The following is a 14,578-nucleotide window of genomic DNA, read 5'->3' on the forward strand; positions in this document are numbered from 1 at the left end:
CACGGTCCCTGCCTTTACGTCAAGCAGCAGGACGCTGCTGCAGTGTCCTCTGGACGGTACCAACAGCAGCGTCTGCTGTGTATTTTTATTTATTTATTTATTTACTTTTTTTGCAGTTTTTCATAGGTGGGGCCCACATCAGGAGGATCCAGTCCATCCGTTGGATTCCCGAGCTCGAGACAGGCCTAACAGCCCAATATACAATATGTTTTGAAGCACAGAAATATCACAGCGGGCCCTAACAGTTTATCATTATTAAAATAATGTTTTTGATGGTATGGCCTACCAGAGATTTGGATTGGTTCCATTTTTCGACTCAACGCCTAGAATGAGCTGGGAAATTGGATGGACGGTGTGGATCAGATACATACATCAAGGTGGGATCCACATGAGTGGCCCTCCAAATTTTTTGGATCAAGCTGATATTTCCCTTTCTCCCTTCAGTAGTGCCTGCTGCTGGGTGGTGAATATACAACACATATATTAAGTGGGCTCCACCGTCCCTTACTGGATAGTGGACAATATGAAACATATATATTAGGTGGGGTCCACATCAGTGTGGCCCACCCATTTTTCGATCTAGGCTGATATTAGTGTTTTCCCTCTATCCATGCTTGTCCCAAAATAGACAGCAAGGTGGGCTCCACCAGCTAGACAGATAGCTTAGATAAAATGCATCACGGTGGGCCTGTTGGCCCTGGACGGTCTGGATGTACTGTGCACATTAAGTGGGCCACACATTATAAAAAAAATAAAGAGAGAGAGGAGGAGAAAGAGAGAAAACAGTTGTGGGAGGGCCCCGCCATTATGGGCCCCTCATGCATTACATCACATGTATGCCATCAAGGTGGGCCATTGGCCATACCTAGGGACTAAGATGAGATCTTCATTATTGATTGGTGGGTCCCACTTACCCTATGTAAGAAAGTGAAAGGATCTACCTAAAGAACACCCACCTTTGATCATGGACTTCTCCTTCCATCAACGCATTCTAGAGCTCCAATGGATGAGATTCAACAGTCGAGATTGATTTTGGATGGTGGGATTGGGTGGTAGGAAGGTGGGCCACACAAGCTCTCTCCCATGAAGCTTGGACGTTGGGTTGCTCTCATGGAGCTTGGGAGAAAAATGAGAGAAGCCCAATGTTCTCTCCATGTTCCTAGTTCTACCTGTCGGCACCTTGTTGGAGCATATGAAGCAACTTTTGTTGTTGTTTACTCTTTTGCCTGAAGCTTCTTGGAAGGATGAGAAAAAAAGACTTGACTAAGAGCAGCGACTCCCTGCTTCCATTCATAAATAACAGGGTGTTGTTTGCGAATAACATATGAGAAATAGTGGGGTAGCCCCTCTGGACTTAGAAAGGCTTACACCACCCTCTGTCCACTAACCATTTGAAATTTCTAGAGAAGATATCCGTTGCTAGGATGAAAAGCCAGAGCGAGAGGGGATCCCCTTGACACAGCCCCCTGGATGATTTGAAAAAACCTGCCGCCTCCCCATTAATGAGAACCGAGAACTAGCTATTACCCCAACACGCTTCCATTATCGAGATCCACCTTTCGCTGAAACCAAAATGAGCCAATTGCAAAACCTGCTTTAGCACGTTCCAGTCCACCTTGTCATAGGCTTTCTCTAGGTCCAGCTTTAGGATAATGTTTCTTCCTCTGATTTTCCTGTTAATGTTTCTCATCCCCTCCAGTGTCATAGTGATATTTTCAGTGATAGATCTACCTTGCACAAATGCCCCTTGCTCCATGGAGATCAGCTTGGGGAGCACTTTACAGCCTGTTCGCCAAAATTTTAGCGAAGATCTTGTACACAACGTTGCACAGGCTGATTGGATGGTAATCAACAAAAGATGAGGTAGCCGGGCTTTTTGGAATAATACAAATGAGCGAAGCAACGAAGGCTCTAGGCAGTGGTCCCCCAGTAAATAATGAGCATGCAGCCTTATGGATGTCCTCCCCTACTATGTTCCAACATTCAATAGAGAAAGAAGACGAGAATCCATATTCAATAAAGAAAGAAGACGAGAATCCATCAGGGCCCAGGGCCCCTTCCTTCAGGATGGCGAAAGCCGCCTCTTGGGTTTCCTTGATGGATGGCAGTGCTAAGAGATCTTCATTGTCTTGGGCCGTAAGGATGCTAGGAATAGCTTGTAAGAAATCACTATGCAGCCGGGTAGAGTCCGCCCGAAAAAGTTGTTCAAAGAAGTGGACCGCAACTGCTTTGATTTGATCCCTGTTAGAGATCGTCTTCCCGCTTTCGTCCTTGATTGATGTGATCATGGCCCTCCTTGCTCTCTCACTAGCTAACGCATGGAAATGCTTGGTGTTTCTATCTCCTTCATTCAGCCAAGAATTTTTAGCCTTTTGCTTCCAAAAGACCTCTTCCATGAGTTCTAACTGGGCCAACTTTCTCCTGGCTATCAAACCTCTTGGTAAATCTCTTCTGACCCAGTGTCCTGCATCCTTTTTTCCACCTGGACTAGCTCTTCCTCAGCTTCTTGAACGTGCAGGAAAACATTACCAAACACCTCTTTGTTCCAGACTTTTAAAAAATTGCTTGGCCTTCTTCAATTTGAGTTGAATGTTAATCATGGGCTGGTGGGAGCATGTTCCTTCCTAGGCTTTCTTGATCAGCATGTGAAACGAGTCATGGAGCGTCCACATGCACAGAAAATGGAAGGGCCTGATGGCTGGCTGATTCTGCTCGGGGATGGACAGGAGAAGAGGCGCGTGATCGGAATTCACGCGGGCCAAATGCTTGACGCGGAAGGTCGGGAAGGTAGCCACCCACCTGTCATTGATGAGGACTCTATCCAACCTGGCCCATATTCGATCATTCCCAGTCCGATTGTTGCTCCATGTAAATTTATTACCCTCGAATCCCGCATCCAACAGGCCTGCATTTTGGACTGCAGCAACAAATTCATTCATACTAACTCTACCTGCCGTGCTGGCCCCTCTCCTTTTACTGGAGTCAGTAATTGCATTGAAATCACCTCCCACAACCCATGGAACCGACATGCCTCTACTGCTATTCTCCAGCTCCATCCATAACTGTCTACGAAGAATGTATGAGCACCTAGCATAGACAATGAAGAGCAATACTGGGACTCTGCAATTCTGCAATGAGATGTTTAAGGAAAGCAATTGGCTTGAACTAAAAGCCACAGACAAATGAATATTGTTATGATAGAAAACCCAGACTTTACCCCCCCCCCAAACATCGCCATTGGAGCAAGAGGAATGAAACCCCGGCTTCATCCCAATGGTTACCCTCCTTTCCTCTCTAGCCATCAGCTCTAGGATTGCAACAAACAGAGGATTCGATTTCCTGATAAGTTTCTTCAAGGTCCTGATTGTATGCATATTACCTACTCCACGAGCATTCCAAATAAGGGCGCTATCCATCCGTAACGCACTCAGAATTTATGGCCCTTCTCTTCAGACGACGAAGCCTGCAAAACCATTCTCCTTCCTCAATCAGCCTAGCCACTTTCCTGTTTGATGCATTTCTTCCCTTCCCTCTCATCATGCGACCACCTTTGATCCCCTGACTTGGAGTATTCTCCCCTCCAGGCAAGATTTCTCCCTCCTGGGAGAGAGGATGTTGCTCTATGTTAGCTTCCTCTAACTCATGAGGAATAGGTTGAGGCCCTTCCAACACCTCTACCTAGCTTGCCCTAATTCGCCTGTCTTCTGAATCTCGAAAACTTCTTAAATGGACTAGACCACAAGAAAACTTCTAATGGCGCTGATACACCGTCTGTGGAGTCCACCATCACATATGTGTGGAATCCACTCTATCTATTAACTTTGAAATTTTATGCAAGACCATAGTTGGAAGCATGATCAACATCTGCTTGTCATTTTGACCACATCATAAGAAAATAATTTGTATCAAATGGACACGGTTATAAGTTATCAAGTATTGTGGGCCACACAAAGATCATGTTAGCAATAATTAGCATCTTATCATATGAACAGTAGGTTGCAAAAAAAATAAATGAATTGGATATAGGTTCCAATAGGCCCAATAACCAATCATGTCGATGTCACTTCCTCGGGATTAGATAGTATATAACTTTTTCTCCACTCAAAATCCATATAGTTGTCAATCCAAGGATGTGGATAATTTGTTCCAAAAATATTTTCAAAACTTGTCAATGACTAGTTTAAGAATATTTGAAACATCCCTTCCTTTTTGAGATTTTGACTATATTGCATGCTAGTACGGTCAAAATCCCTAAGGATCATTCATTACGAGAGATACCAGGAGGCCATTGCTTCAGTTGGTCAACATTTACTTACATTAAGGATCATTCATTACAAAAGCCTTAACCCAAGGCCAATATTTTCACTCCCCTAATTTTTTCCACTTCCCTATTTTTTTTTTCTACTAGTGTTTCTCTTATGGGGGAGGGGGGACAACAAAGAGGTAAAATGGCAGTCCATTTGACAACTACAAAGGAAACTAAAAACAAGTATGAGCTGGGTATGGATACTCTTAAGGGCAATGTACAAGTATCACTCTCCCCACACGTGAAAATCCAGGCCATTCATCACGTGAACCCCACCATACTTGTTAGATGGCACAAAATCCAGGCCTATCTAATGTTGAAAATTGTAGTTTTTGGAAAAGAAAAATTAAAAAAGAAAATCTAAAATTTCAGAATTTTTGTTTTGTCGCCAAAATGCCTTTTAGAAAATTTCAAATAAAAATGTGGTGTGTGCTTTTGTCCTGCATCGGAAATGAAAAGAGAAAAATTGTAGTTTATATGTGGAGGTGTGTATAGTATTCTCACTTAGAGATTTGGAAATTAAGATTCTGGTGTTGCGTGTTCCAGTGTATAGCACACATACGCATGCACTCGGGCACGAGCAATGTGACTATAGTAGCCTCATCCACATCTCTCCTCATCCATCAAATCCTCCAATAACAACTCCATCATAGAATACTGTAAACACGTCTTTTGTTTAAGTCTGCCAGGAGATCTGTTGCGTTAAATTGTTCCTAAGTGGACCCTTCGTGATTGTTGCACACAGGATCCAGAGAGGCTTGTCTTATCTTGGAAGCAATTTGCCTGTAACCCATCAACAGTTGATAAGGGGGTGAATCACTCTTTAAGGACAATGTGTATTTTATGTGATTAAGCCTATTGAAACGAAAATAATTAACCTTATTTTATTTTTTAGTATTTCCAACACATTTTTCCAACATCCAATCATCAAATGGGGACCACGCGGATGTAGAATGTGAACCATTGCTCTGCATTTTTTTATCCATCCATACAAGATTATCAGACCAGCTTAGTTTCCATCCTACGTCATAGATGCAGTGGGGTTCACCTGATTGATCTTATAATGATCCAAAGTGGATCCAGACCACCTGGGTGGGTCAGATTTTAGGCCTGTCTATAATGATCCAATCACTTCACCCATAAGGGATGAATATGAATGAGAGATATGAGTTTTTTCCAAACATTTTCTTTGAATTCAAAAGCCGCATGGTGGATGGACCATGCCCTGAAAGTCTTAAAGATAAAACGATCCTGGCTGTTCAGCCTGGGTTAAGATGGGAGCACCATCATTTTAAAAACTATTGGCTTGGGGAGTGAATTAAGTGTCACCTGGGTAACTGGATAACACCAACGTGGCGCAATTCCATTCGCTGCATACAACTGTTAGAGAAGTACCATGTATGTTCCGGCCGGATTCGCTGTGTATATACTTACCCGTGAAAGTTGGTAACATATTAGTGGGTGTTACACTCACCGTAGGACCCACTTTGATGATTTGTTGTATATCCACGCCGTTCATCCGTTTCTCCCGCCCATTTTAGTAGGGTACAGAATTTATGCAGATCAAGGAAAAAGTGGCGATTGAGTACTTCACTGTTAAAATTTTCAAAAGGCCCGTTATAAAGTTTTCGTAATGTTTATTTTCAATCCAACCTCTTGATAATGTCAAGAAGATCTGGATGAAGGTAAAATAAAAAGATAAGCATGACGAAAAGTCTTGTAGCCCATAAAAAGTATTTAATTGTCATTCATCACTGCTATTGATATGGAACACCTAATATTTGGATTTTCTTAAGGTTTGGGATCCAGGCCTAAAATGAGATGGAAAAATAGATGGATGGTTTTGATATATAAAATATACATCAAAGCGGCCTCTACTGGATTAGGGTAACACCCACTAAGCTGTTACTCGGGCAACAGCTAATCCACTCCCCTCCATTGACAGCTTCTGGGATCCAACGAAATGTGCCACGTCAGGGTAACATCTGATCCGCTTCCGTAGGCTTGACTCTCGATCGTATACATGTGATTGTTGTACAAGAGTCCAGGCTGTCCAAATAGCCAACCTAATTGGTGGAGTATCCTAAGAGAGACGAGGATGATTGTAACCATCTGATCTTGACCACATAATTGTTAGCACTCCAAATGTGGTGTGGCCCACAAGAATCTTCGAATGGCTTTATTTTCAGGGAACCCATTCTTCCTAGTGTGGAACATAAGATGAGTGAATTCGATGGCGAACACTCAATGCTGTGGACCCCACACACAATTTAAATGATTAGATTTGTGAGACATCCCATCTGATGAACTGTTCCCGGTGTGATAAGTTGCCTGAGTTTTAAATGAGCTGATTATTGAGGCCCAGTCCGAACACAGGTTGGCGGACCTGATGGCCGGGGTGGATAATATCCATATGCAGTCCTCCAGCAAGGTAGCAGATTGAGTACTGAGTAAACTCTGTGGGCAAAACTATGATTCATGTATTTAATCCACTCCGTCCATCCATTTTACAGATAATTATAATTCTTGACCGTAAAAGTAAAGCATATCCAAATCTCATGTGAAACAGTGTGAATTGAACATCTACCATTGAAAAAATCATGGGAGCCACAGGAGTTTTGGATCAAGATGATATTTGTGATTTCCCCTCATCCATTTCTGTGTGATCTTATGAACATGTTGGATGACAAATAAACATCACAGTGGACCCTAGGAAGGTTTCAAATGTGGAAATCATTATTCCCACTGTTTCCTATGGTGTGGTCCACTTGAGCTTTGGATATGCTTCAATTTTTGGGTTCAACCCCTAAAATGAGATGAAAAAACAGATGGATGGAATGGATAAACAACATACATTCATGGTGGTCCCAACACTCAGTACCATAAAAGCCTACTGAGTTACCAAGTACACAGTCCGATTTCCTCCATCAATGCCAGCCAATAGTCATGCACCCACTAACGGGCAAGTGGTCATGCTAGCGTTTTCGCTATTTTAAACCATCCATTTCATAGACATCACTTCAATGGTTAATAGTGCTTTATCAGTGTGATTTTAAAGATGTTCCATTAATAAGTTGTAGATAACATGTTCAAATATGAATTGTCGTCTATGACCGTAAACTCTTCACACGTTGCAGTAACTTTTCTTCCAACCGAAAATCTTTTTTTTTCCTCTTTCTTTCATTCAACGTAAGTTTGTAGCCAACGGATCAAAAAGATTAGGACTATACCATCAGATGGTTTTTTAGAAACAAATCCATCCACAGTAACGGTTATCTGATCAACTGTCCAAATCGCCAACACGTGGACTCCACTTGCACAGTTTCAATCGGATTGAAATTGTGATCATCTGACAGACGTGGATTTTGATAATGCGTGCATATTTTTTTTCCACATGCTCTAGAATAATCCGAAAATTTTGATGGACGGTGTAGATCTAACACATATAGATCATTTTTAGCCCAGAGAAATTCCACACGGTGAATATTGGGTTGTGCGGTACGCAGTCCATTCTCCATATTAAAAATAAATAAATAAATAAAATTTGGCCTTTTACAAACAGCCCTTATCGGTGATGACGTGGACGGCACTGAATTTTTCTGTGCCCTCAACACAGCCCATCCGCACCCTTGTAAACCACGACGAATGGAAAAGGCCGGCTACTTGACAGCTAAAGGAAAACGGAATTATCGATGCGTGCAATGGATATTGGTGAGATTCCGATACTAACAACAGTTGTGAATGTGAAAATCGAGGCTGTGCATCCGGTGATCCCTACCATACGTGTGAAAAGCACAAAATTTGAGCCGTCCAGTCATTTGGTGTGGGCCACATGCGTGTCAAATGTAGACCATTGCTCTGAATCTTTATAGCAATCCATTTCATCCACATGTGGGCGACCAGATGACTAGACCAACGTAATTTCCACCGTACGTAACAGACATGATGGGGTTGACTTGAATAATGACATCGATCTTTCGCACATGCGCCATGGTGCCGACCTTGGAGATGGCCATCAGCAAGATCCAATTGGCCCAAGTAGCCGTTTCACTCTCTATAAGTACGTGCTCAGCTTCTTGGTTCCCATGCAGAAGTCACATTCTTGATTGATGAAGGCTTCCATGGCCACTCCTTCCCACTCTCTCTTCCATGCATGGCTTCTTCTCTTCTTCACCGTCCATCTTGTGCCATCGGCACTAGCCGCTCGGTCCACTTATATTGTCCATATGGACAAATCAGCCATGCCCAAAGCATATGCCAATCACCACCATTGGTATTCGGCCACCATCAAATCTCTGAGTCCCGCTACTGCAGGGGATAATGAACTGAGGCTTGTCTACGTATATGATAATGCCATCCATGGTTTCAGCGCCGTCCTCTCTCCTGAGGAATTACAAGCTCTCAAGCAATCACCAGGCTTTGTATCTGCATACAAAGACTCGACAGTCACAATGGACACAACCCACACATACGAATTCCTCTCTCTCAATCCCTACGTCGGGCTATGGCCTGCATCTAATTACGGCAAAGATGTCATTGTTGGTGTGATCGACACTGGTGTTTGGCCAGAAAGCGATAGCTTCAACGATTTGGGTATGACCGAAATTCCAGCAAGGTGGAAGGGAGAATGCGAGCCAGGAGAAGCCTTCAATACTTCCATGTGCAACCGTAAGCTCATCGGCGCACGCTACTTCAACAAGGGCTTGGTGGCAAACCACCCTGGTCTAAACATCTCCATGAACTCAACGAGAGACACATATGGGCATGGGACCCACACATCATCAACGGTTGCTGGGAACTACGTTCCAGGTGCATCGTATTTTGGTTATGCCAAGGGAACTGCAACTGGTGTTGCTCCTCGTGCTAGGGTGGCCATGTATAAGGTCCTCTGGGATGAAGGAGGCTACAAGTCGGACATCCTCGCAGGAATGGACCAAGCGATCGCGGACGGAGTGGACGTGATATCAATCTCGATGGGCATTAATGAGACCCCCATGTATGAAGATCCTGTCGCCATTGGGTCATTCGCAGCCATGGAGAAGGGTATACTAGTCTCATCTTCGGCAGGCAACGACGGGCCATTCCTTGAATCCCTACACAACGGAATTCCATGGCAATTGACTGTTGGCGCTGGCAGCATTGATAGGAAATTCGTTGGAACGTTGACTCTAGGCAATGGGTTGACCATCATTGGTCAAACTCTTTTTCCTGCCAATGCATGGGTAGTGGATATGCCATTAATCTACAACGAGACCTTCAATGCATGCAATTCGTCGTCATTGTTGTCACAAGCCGAAGGATCCATTGTCGTGTGCGAAAACAATGGTTCGGTCTTCGAACAAATGCGTGCGATTTCTCATTCAAACCTCACCGGAGCTATATTCATATCCGACGAAGATGACCTTGAATTCGCATCTTTTTCATTCCCAGGAATCATAATTAAATCGACCGACGGCAATAAACTAATATCATATGTGGAGAATGGCAATAATCCAACGGTATCATTGAAATTCCAACAGACCATTGTTGGGACGAAACCTGCGCCGTTCGTCGCCGAATATACTTCTAGAGGTCCTTCGTGGAGTTGTCCTAGTGTATTGAAACCGGATATCCTCGCCCCTGGTTCAAGAGTGTTGGCAGCTTGGATACCGAATGCACCAGTGGCACGTATTGGGTCCGGTTTGATCTTGTCGAGTGACTTCAACATCATCTCTGGGACATCCATGGCTTGCCCACATGCATCTGGAGTGGCTGCATTGTTGAAGGGGGCCCACCCTGATTGGAGCCCAGCTGCAATCCGATCGGCCATGATGACCACAGCAAATCCTTATGATAACACTCACAATCCTATCTTGGACAGTGGGAATGATTACAGACCAGCCACTCCGCTCGACATGGGGTCTGGCCACATTGACCCTAACAAAGCACTGGACCCTGGTCTTGTCTACGACGCGGATGCACAAGACTACATTAATCTCCTTTGCAAAATGAATTACACCGATGAGCAGATCTTAACAATCACTAGAACTTCTTACCAATGCTCGAAACCATCATCTGATCTCAATTACCCATCGTTCATTGCTTGGTTTGGGAACGTTTCTTCACAGATCCGACACTTTCAACGGACGGTGACCAATGTAGGAGACGGTGCATCAACTTACAAGGCTGAGTTGACGGTCCAGGAAAAAAGGTTCTTTGTTAGTGTCCAGCCTGATACACTTGTGTTTCGAAACAAGTATGAGAAGCTAAGCTTTAATTTGACTGTCCAGAACAGTCCAGAGAGGGGAGAGGTAGTTTCATATGGATTTCTTACATGGGCAGATGATGGGAAGAAGCATACAGTGAGGAGTCCTATAGTGGTTGTTTAAGATCATTCGACGAGGTTGAGTAGGATTTGGAATCATCACCAATAAACATTTCTTGTTTTGGATTTGTATGTCTTCTTTTTTTCTTTTTTCTTTTTTCTTTTTTCCTTTTTTTGGAAAGATTGGAGCACACCTGAAATAAAAAAAAGTTTACTATAGTTCTTTCCTTTGAATAAAGAGAGGCCCTTGTTATAAAAGACTTCATCAGGATTTGATGGGTTTTGGTAAAAATAAAAATAGTATGGTCTTAAGAGTCAATCCTATAACCTATTCCTCCATCAAGGTTACCTTTAATGACTACTCTAAGTGCTTATTTTTGGTTAATAGTCGATAAATTAATTTATTAATTTGATTAATTTGATTCACATAGGTCTCAAAAAAACAGGGTCATTACAACATCAACTTGCTTTCTCAAGGCATCCATATCATAATTAACGAAAAGTAAACTCTTATTCCATTACGAGTTTTACTGGTGTTTCTATCACATGGTCCTTAAACAAACCAAATAAAGTTCAAGTGTTTTTTTTTTTTTTTTTTAATTTATTTAAAGGAAAGTAGTATATCACTAAAACACGAGGGGATTTACAAAGTTTTCGGGTGGGCATCACAAAATGGTCGATGCCTCACCTATCATGTAGTGAGATGGAGTTAAATCTCCCTCAAGTAACCTAAGCCTACTTCATCCAAAAACAGAAGGCCCTTAGCAATTTCAGGGAGATTGGACTGGGCGCTGAAAAAAGAACTAGCCTGAGAAGCGCTGCCTCTCCTAACCAGATTGTCTGGCACCGCATTAGCTTTCCTTAGAGTGTGAACCAAGGAAAAGTCTAATCTATCCCTCAAAGCCCTGATCCTAGCACACCAGTAACTCAAAAACCAAGATGGAGTTAAGTTATTCGAAAAAATTCCCACACTGGATTTAGAATCACTAGGCACCTCGATCTTAGAAAAACCCAAATTTGCACATCTCATAAGGCCCTCCCATATGGCACATAACTCAGCTCGAGAGCTGGACCCTATGCCATAGCCAGAGGAGAACGTAAAAATAAACTTCCCTTCATAATCTCTACCCCAGGCCTCCTCCGCGCGATGGCCTTGGGTTCCCCAAAGCGGACCCGTCGACATTGATCTTAATCCAGCCTCTCCTAGGCCTCAGCCATTTAACCATAGGAGGGGATGGTAGCTTGATAGAAGGACCAGCTATGCGCAGCTGTGCGAGGAGCGAGCTGAACGACCTGTTGAGAGATCTCGGAAGGGGGAGGGATGGACCAATCATCTCAATCCAGTAGTGAACCCGGGAAATAACCATTCAAGAAAAGAACACTATGTTGTCAAACCTCGCCTTGTTTCTTTCCAGCCAAATCTCCCAGAAAATGAAGAAAGGCAGGAGAACGCGTAGGAGAAAGAGCCGATCAGGCTAGGTAGGGGAGATGGGAGCCCACCACAGGGTAGCTCTCCCAACGCGGAGTGTCGAGGGCTGCCGGTGACCTTGAAGAATGGCTGGAAGTGGCACCAAATTTGCCTGGCTGCAACGTCATTGGAGAAAAGATGGTCAATTGATTCCACGCTGGGCTGATGAGGAGTGGGGCAATAAATGCATCTGGGGGCTATATGAACGCCTTTCGCTTGAATTATAGCCTTCGCTGGGACTGCTCTGTGGATAATTTTCTAAGAGGAGAGATTTTTAAAGGAATTAGGGAATGCCAAACCCATTTAGCCCAAGGGTATTTCACACCAACTGGCCTGAGGATTTCCCAGGCAGACTCAATTTTGAAATCGCCAGAAGAAGACGGAATCTAGATTCTTCTGCCATCCTCAGGGGAGGTGCAGACACCTTTCTGATCAACAATATGGTCCATTATCTCTGACGACAGGAGGGATCGGACTCTACCTAGGTCAATCCAGCCTTGGGGGACAATGAGATCGCGGACTTGTAACACTTGAGGAGGAAAAGGATGCTGGTTCCAAGGAACGAGTGGGCCCAGCTCCAACCAAGAGTCCCTCTAAAAATTCAACTCGCCTTTGCCGACAATCCAATGAGACTTGGCTGCAACGAGCGGAAGTAGCGAGCATTCCTTCTTCCAGATTGGTGAAGCCTGATTAAAGACGCATAAGCCATCCACGTTATCAAGATCTGTAGCATTCTTGGCCCTGATAAAAGATTCCCAGCATCTGGCCCTATCAGACTTGAAAACATTCCAAGCCAATTTCATTCTGAAGGCCGACATCACACAAGCAAGGTTCTTGATCCCCATGCCCCCCTCCTTTGGACAAGATATGAACTCCCACTTCAGCCAATGGAACCGTCTGCGGATCCCATCCTAGCCCCAAAAGAAGCTTGCACACGCTTTATATAGCTCCCCCAATAGAGTTAAAGGAATATCTGTTGCTGCCAACACATGTACTGGAATACTATTAAGTTCGTAGTTGATAAGAGTGGTGCAGCCCGCTTAAGACAATAACTTTGTCTTCCACCCTGAAATTCTAAGCTGAAATTTCTCCACCAACGGACGGAAGTGGGCTCCCCCCTTGAAGATTGGAACGCCTAGGTAGGTAAACAAGGCCAACCCCCGCTAAAAACCCAAAGTTCTTTGGACAGCTCTGACTCGGTATAAGGATTGGGATGCTGAAATGATGAAAAAACTCTTATTGCTACTGATTTTCTAGCCTGACGCAGACTGGTACGCCTTAAGGAATTCTGCAATTTTCTTCAACGTCGACCTCCCCCTGTTCGCTAGTAATAAAGTGTCATCTACGAAGAGTTGGTGAGAGATGGGCGGGCAGGACCTACGAGTGGCATAGGGAAGACAGACCCCACTCCTGAAAAGATGTTGGAAACCTCTGCTTAGAATCTCAGATGCAAGGATGAAGAGGCTTGGTGAGATCGGATCTCCCTGGCGGAGGCCCCTAGACGATTTGAAAAAACCGCAGGGCTCCCTATTGATTAGAATAGAGAACTACGAGTTCACCCGGCAATTTTCTACCAAATCTATCCAGATAGCATCAAAGCCAAACTTAGAGAGGACTACTTTAAGGAAATCCTAGTTCAGACGATTATAAGCTTTCTCCATATCCAGCTTCATGAGGATATTGCCCCCTATGACTTTTTTGTCTATATCCCTGAAGAGATCTTGAGTGAGAGCACAGTTTTTAGCTATGGCCCTGCCTTGGACAAACACACCTTGCTCAAGGGAGATAATCTTGGGCAGTATCCTGCTAAGCTTGCCAGCGCTGCAAAAAACTCCACTATTGCTTGCTTGATGGAGGCCTAGTCCACAGCCACCTGGCCATTTGATAGCTCAATATTCTGGATGATCGCTCTCCTAGCCCTGTTAAAAGCCATGTTATGGAAAAAGGCTGGTACTACGATCACCCTATTTCAACAAGTTACACCTGGATTTTTGCTTCCAATAAATCTCCTTGCATAGCTCTAGCCCTGTCAGCTTCACCTTAGCCTCCGCTAGAGACTTAAGGTTCTCTTGGGATGATGATATAAGCATGGCATCTTCTGCTCGAGCTAACTTCATTTCAGCCTGCTTCATGTTGTGGAAAATATTTTTAAAATTTCCTTGTTTCGGGATTTTAAAGCATCCTTAACTTTCCTCAGCTTACTTTGCAGGGTGAAGAGAGGATCTCCCACAACATCTGACTTCTAGAAAATCCTAATCAGTTCCTGAAAAGAGGCATGGTCCAGCCACATTCTTTGAAATTTGAAGGGCTTCGAGAAAGCACAAGCAGTTGACGGGCAGGAGACAAGGAGGGGAGCATGGTCGGAGTTAAGTCTGGGCAAGTCCAAGTACTTTTGCAACAAACTCTATCCAACCTTGCCCAACTTCTCACCCGACCACTTTAATTGTTACACTACGTAAACTTATTTCCAGCAAAACCCGCATCCGAAAGACCCGCCTTT

At 43.9% G+C, this 14,578-nt stretch overlaps 2 protein-coding genes across 2 annotated transcripts; one reads left to right on the forward strand and one right to left on the reverse strand.

The window, feature by feature from the left end:
- Positions 1-1,516: 1,516 nt before the first annotated feature.
- Positions 1,517-2,396, reverse strand: LOC131228872 (uncharacterized). Its single transcript, XM_058224720.1, has 2 exons — positions 1,889-2,396; positions 1,517-1,785 (listed from the first exon to the last, which is right to left on the reverse strand). Exons 1-2 carry the CDS (start codon positions 2,394-2,396, stop codon positions 1,517-1,519), a joined length of 777 nt encoding a protein of 258 aa, XP_058080703.1.
- Positions 2,397-8,427: 6,031 nt separating this feature from the next.
- LOC131228873 (subtilisin-like protease SBT3) lies at positions 8,428-11,081 on the forward strand. The gene has a single exon (XM_058224721.1). It carries the CDS (start codon positions 8,428-8,430, stop codon positions 10,672-10,674), a length of 2,247 nt encoding a protein of 748 aa, XP_058080704.1. The 3' UTR covers positions 10,675-11,081.
- Positions 11,082-14,578: the final 3,497 nt, after the last annotated feature.

Source organism: Magnolia sinica, chromosome 16 (genome assembly GCF_029962835.1).
Source record: "Magnolia sinica isolate HGM2019 chromosome 16, MsV1, whole genome shotgun sequence".
Lineage (NCBI taxonomy): Eukaryota > Viridiplantae > Streptophyta > Magnoliopsida > Magnoliales > Magnoliaceae > Magnolia > Magnolia sinica.

What these genes read in the sequence shown, in the direction of transcription:
- LOC131228873 (XM_058224721.1), top strand. Translation starts at nt 8,428, where the DNA reads ATGGCCACTCCTTCCCACTCTCTCTTCCATGCATGGCTTCTTCTCTTC.
- LOC131228872 (XM_058224720.1), bottom strand. Translation starts at nt 2,396, where the DNA reads ATGGAAGAGGTCTTTTGGAAGCAAAAGGCTAAAAATTCTTGGCTGAAT. An exon ending in CTTCGTTGCTTCGCTCATTT is followed by an intron (nt 1,786 to 1,888) that starts GTATTATTCCAA and finishes TTTGGCGAACAG; the next exon opens with GCTGTAAAGTGCTCCCCAAG.